General features: G+C 44.9%; 1 protein-coding gene across 1 annotated transcript; it reads right to left on the minus strand.

Moving 5' to 3' along the window:
• Positions 1-480: 480 nt before the first annotated feature.
• LOC139620708 (amphoterin-induced protein 3) lies at positions 481-3,286 on the minus strand. The gene is made up of 2 exons (XM_071476504.1): positions 2,808-3,286; positions 481-2,125 (listed from the first exon to the last, which is right to left on the minus strand). Exon 2 carries the CDS (start codon positions 2,075-2,077, stop codon positions 689-691), a length of 1,389 nt encoding a protein of 462 aa, XP_071332605.1. The 5' UTR covers positions 2,078-2,125; positions 2,808-3,286; the 3' UTR covers positions 481-688.
• Between the last annotated feature and the right edge of the window lie 1,790 nt (positions 3,287-5,076).

Raw genomic sequence — 5,076 nt, forward strand, 5'->3', positions numbered from 1 at the left:
TGTTAGAAGAGTGGGCAATTGATCTAAAGGGACTGAAGGCTTTATTAGGAAAACAGGGAACAGAAGTTTTCAGGAGGTTCTACATGTTGAAGGTGCCCATTATAAGATATATGTTTTATATATTTAAAGTTTTTTTCAGCATAATGCAGTGCAAGTGCCACACTAATTACGGAGTACCTCAACTGCACTAAGATGGGCTGAACTTACTTCCTCCAGTCCGTTTCCAGGACTTTTAATCCTCGTTAAACACTTTGTGTGAAAAGTGAGCCAGATTCATTCTCTGATCCCGGGAGAAATATTTCCCTCTATTGCTATACCTGAGCACACAGAGAAGTTATTAGCTGATTTTAGGGCTGATAATGGCTCTACTCTGATTTTGCAGTGTCAGTACACTGACTGTAATAAACCAAAGTTGAAGCTTTCATTTCGACTAGCGGCCCAGATGACAGAGAAGAGGAGAATTGGAACAGGAGATATTGCTTTTTTTTTTTTTTCTTTTCAGGAGGCCTTTTAACTGCAGCTGACAGTTAGGAAAGAGACATGATGTTCTTTTTTCCTTTACAGCGTTAACACTCACTTCTAATAACATCGCAACGCTAATGCCTGAGTAAGGAGTTTTGATTTGTCCCAAGGTGTTCTCTTTCTATTGTCGAGAAATAAAGGAAAAGAAACGCTACCCTGATCAGCATCAGCTTTCAGGTGTCCATTCTGTTCCTTCTTCACTTATCATGGGCTCCATGAAAGCTACATGCTTGTTAGTTTGGATTTTGGGCTGGTGTCTTGCGGAAGGCGAGAAAACAGAAGTTAGGGTGCTGGGGTCATAGGTCGCAATGGGGATAACTACAGGATTGGGCTGTTTGCAGCAGCTGCAGCGACATGGAGTCAGGTAGAGGTACATGAGGATGAAAACCATGGTCACCACACAGCCCAGTAATGTGGTGTAGCCAGTGTTGAATGACTCTCCTGCAGGCAGCAACACAGTCACAGTCACCTCGCGAGTTGCATTCAGTGCCTGTTTAATATCCACAGCTGTGCACACGTACAGACCTGAGTCATTGACCTTGGCTGCTTGGATCTCCAAGGTGCCATTAGGAAACAGGCTAATTAGCGTGTCATTCATGCTAGTCTGGGTGATGTACCCCTTGCTGGGGGAGAGCCACGTAAATGAGAGCTCTGTGCTGCTCAGGGATGTTTGGCAGTCCAGACGCACCCTGTCTCCCTCTGAAACCAACACGTTGGAGAGGAGCACGGTCACGGGCTGCGAGACGGCTTTTTCCACAGTGCAGTTGTGGAAGAAGCGGGTGTGTTGCAGGAACCGGATAGATGCTCGTGGGTCCCCATAAATGGAGCAGGTGTGCTCGTCCGTAAAGTCCTTCAGTGAGTCATAACCCCTCAGATCCCAGTGCCAGAACACACTGTACATGGAGCAGTCACAGATCAGAGAGTTGTTGTGAAGATACAGCCCCCGCTGCACCAACCCGGGCAAAGCTTTCACATCCTCCCAGGGCAGACGACTCATTCGGTTGGATGAGAGGTCCAGCATTGTCAGGAAAGGATGGCTGTGGTCTTGGATGGAGAAGAATGGGAAGTGTGTGATCTGGTTGAGGCTGAAGTAGGCCTTTTTCAAGCTGCTCAGACCACTCAGTGTGCTGGCCTCCACCTGAGTGATCTTATTATTGAAAAGAAGGAGCTCCTCCAGCCTCCACAGCCCCTGGAAGTAGTGCTGCTCCACCACGTGCAACTTGTTGGAGGATAGGTCAAGATGCCTGAGGCCAGAGGCGTTGTGAAACACCCCGTGGCCCAGAGCGCTAAGCTGATTTTGGGCCATCCGGAGGTTTTCTAGTCTGGACATCTTGTTGAAGCTACCCGGACCAAGCCAGGACACATGGTTGTGGCTGAGGTCGAGTGTGACGGTGAAGGAAGGAAGGGAGAGAGGTAACTTGGCCAGACCACTGGAGCTACAGCTCACTGTGTCAGATGTACAAAGGCACATGGATGGACAGGTCTCCTCAGAGACGTGGAGGAGACAGAGCAGCAGCAGCAGCAGCAGAGAGCCTGGATATAGTCCAGAGGTCATGTTTCTGGAAATCGGATCCTCCAAGGTTTCTAATCCGTGGAGCTCTCCCTGGTTGGATAACAATCAGATAAGAAACAGCATCTATTAAAAAGCTACTCTTTTTCAATCCACCTGCTACTTTGACCGTTAAATAGACGTGTAAGATGACTTCAAGGTTAATGCCGCACAGGAAGCCTCAGTATCTATGGCAGAAGATGAAAAATGCTTTAATGTAGGAGCAGAAAATCCCTTTTGCCTCAGAAAAATCTTCTAATTCAGTTTTGAATCACAAATACTCACCTCAGACTATTTAGGGATGTTTGTATGCACACTGAAATAGTACACATTTTTTGGTGCACTAATCTTTGTAGGGTTGCAGCATTTATTTTCACTCTCTGCTAATCTGTTGATTATTTTTCTTGGTTAATCAATGAACCATTTGGTCTCTACAATGTCAGAAAACATCTGTGAAAAATGCTTCAAATGTTCTCTCAAAGCCTTGAAATGTCTTGTTCTGCCAGACAAACAGTCTAAAACCTTAAGATTTTCACATCACTATCAGAGAAGACGACAAAAAACAGAAATAATTCACATGAGAAGCTGAAACGAGGGACTTTTGGCTTTTCTTTTTTAATGATTCACAAAATTTACATCAATTAACCAGAGATCATGAGATCATTGTCCACTAAATAGGAAAGTTTTAAACACATTCAGTGTTTAGAAGCCAGACCTGCAGAGGGAAATACTTCACCTGAAAAAGATGTTTCTTCTCAGTTGATACGGGCTGACTTCACATTGCACATTATCAGAGATCAGTTCAGGCAGATTTTCTGCTAGTGACTTGTGAAGTCTGTCAGAATATGAAAGCAGAAAGGGGAAAAGTTCATACCACTCTCAGACAAGTGAGCAGTTTGGCTCTCTTAGCTAATCCTGTTCTTCCCTGCAAAAAAAAAGATTTAAAAAAAAAGGAAAAAACTCTTCCAATCCACAAATCCAAAGCAAACTGCTTAGCAACGACATGAGACTCCTACTTTCCTGCGCATTTCCTCTTCCGAAGTTGCATCCCATCAATGACTACTCACAACATTGCTGCCCTAATCCTTATCTGCTTCTCAGATCCTCCTCCTGAGGCGCTCGAGGAACAATGCACTGCTCTCGCCTTCCTCCTCAGCCAAGTTCGAGGTCTCCCCACTGGCGTTCTCCTCGTCCCAAATGAGAGCGACGCTCAGCAAACATCCTGCAGTGCTTTGCAGTGTGTAACATACAGCACAGAGCTCACTTAATCTCCCACAATCCCCTCCTCCTCCTCTGTGTCATTTAGAGCCTTGTGTCTCCCTCTCTCATCATTAAGTGATGATACTGGTGGCTGCCCCCCCCCCCCATCAACAATATCAGTTTTCCCACAATATGCTATTAATATTCTACCCCATTAAACTTTAAGCATTTTGCTTACTAACAGATTATGAGAACCTAGGAGCTTTCCTCATGAATATTACATGTGTTATCCTGTAACCTTTCACCAATAATCCCAGTGGACTGAAATTTAGCTATGCCCACTGTACTTCTTTTCTTGTTTCATGTGTGTCTGTGTGTGTGTGTGACTCTGTCTGGATGTTGGTTTGCTTTTCATTGTAAATACATCTGTTTTTTTTCCTACTCCTGTGTTGAAAGTCCTTCTCACTCTGAAGGTCTCTTCTTACCTCTGTGCCTCCTTACACTGTCATGTCTACTTTAGTGGTTTTGTGGATAGGTTCCCCCCCCCCCCCCCACCACCACCATATGCACACACACACACACACACACACACACACACACACACACACAAATACACACACTCAGACACATTCATTCTCTCTAAGTGCCTTATGCAGTACATTCCCTCCTTTCTTTCTCAGCCCCCGACTTCCCTCCTTCCCCTCGGCTGTGGGTTTGACTGGATATATGCTGTCCATGCTGCTTGGTCGTGGTGGTCCTGACAGCTCTGATTTCTGTCACAGTGAATTAGCTTTGCCTCCCAGCAGCCACCTCCTCACTGCTACCCCCAACCCTCTGCCTCCCCCCTCCCTATAAGTGCTCGAGGCTTTGACTGACTCCCACTCCCTCACTCCCTCACTCACTCACTCACTCTGCAGAGGCACATAGCCGATTCCCCGTGGATTCGGGCTCGCTGGATGGGGTTCAGTTCTCAAAAGGTGGGCTGATGGGAGCAGATGTGTAGTCCACAGGAAGGTTGATGCAGGGAGCTGGGGCTGAATGTTAGGTACAAGGCTTCAGTCTAAAATCGGCTCAGAATATTCTTCCTCAGTGTTTATGAATAGGATTAAGGGTGAGAAAACACCATTTGGATGTATTTGTGTTAAAAGGAACAAGCCATCACATCACCATCTTTGTGCCATTACACACACACACACACACTCTTGTCCCAAGGCTAGTCATCAGCTTGGCTGGAACATGTAAGAAATATATACACCCACACATGTACATTTGAGATATGTTAGAAAAGGATTCTAAACAGGCCCTTCATGTAGGTGTTATGTTTATGTGGGCTTATATCATGGCTCAAATGGCCTCAAAAGTAATTTGTCTATTTTGTTGCAAATTGAACTTTGTCCTACTCTAAAGAAAGAGATCTCTATCCGGATAGCTTTTTAAATATTTATGTTTCATTGATTCACTGTTTCTAGGTATTACATAACACTCCTGTTTGTTGGATGGGCTGCTTCAATCATGTATGTGGTGTTTTTCTAAGTCCTTAATTGTAAACAGATGACATAAGCCCTATAAAAAACCAGTATGTTCATCTGCATAAGCTGGTCATGATTCATGGTTTGGTGCGCGCAGAAGAATGTGAGCACATGAGGCATTTAAATAAGCCCCATCTACCATCGTGCCAGCATGATGTCAGTTGCTGCAATTGTTTTTAGCTACAGTATAATTGTGCGGGGAAAATATGTTATCAAGCAGCCCTTGTTGCTGCTGTTGACATAACTCGCACATTTCAGTAGCTCATTATTTTCCGT

This window comes from Trachinotus anak, unplaced genomic scaffold (assembly GCF_046630095.1).
Source record: "Trachinotus anak isolate AG129_WGS33_773 ecotype Australia unplaced genomic scaffold, CSIRO_AGI_Tana_v1 ptg000004l, whole genome shotgun sequence".
In the NCBI taxonomy this organism is placed as follows: domain Eukaryota; kingdom Metazoa; phylum Chordata; class Actinopteri; order Carangiformes; family Carangidae; genus Trachinotus; species Trachinotus anak.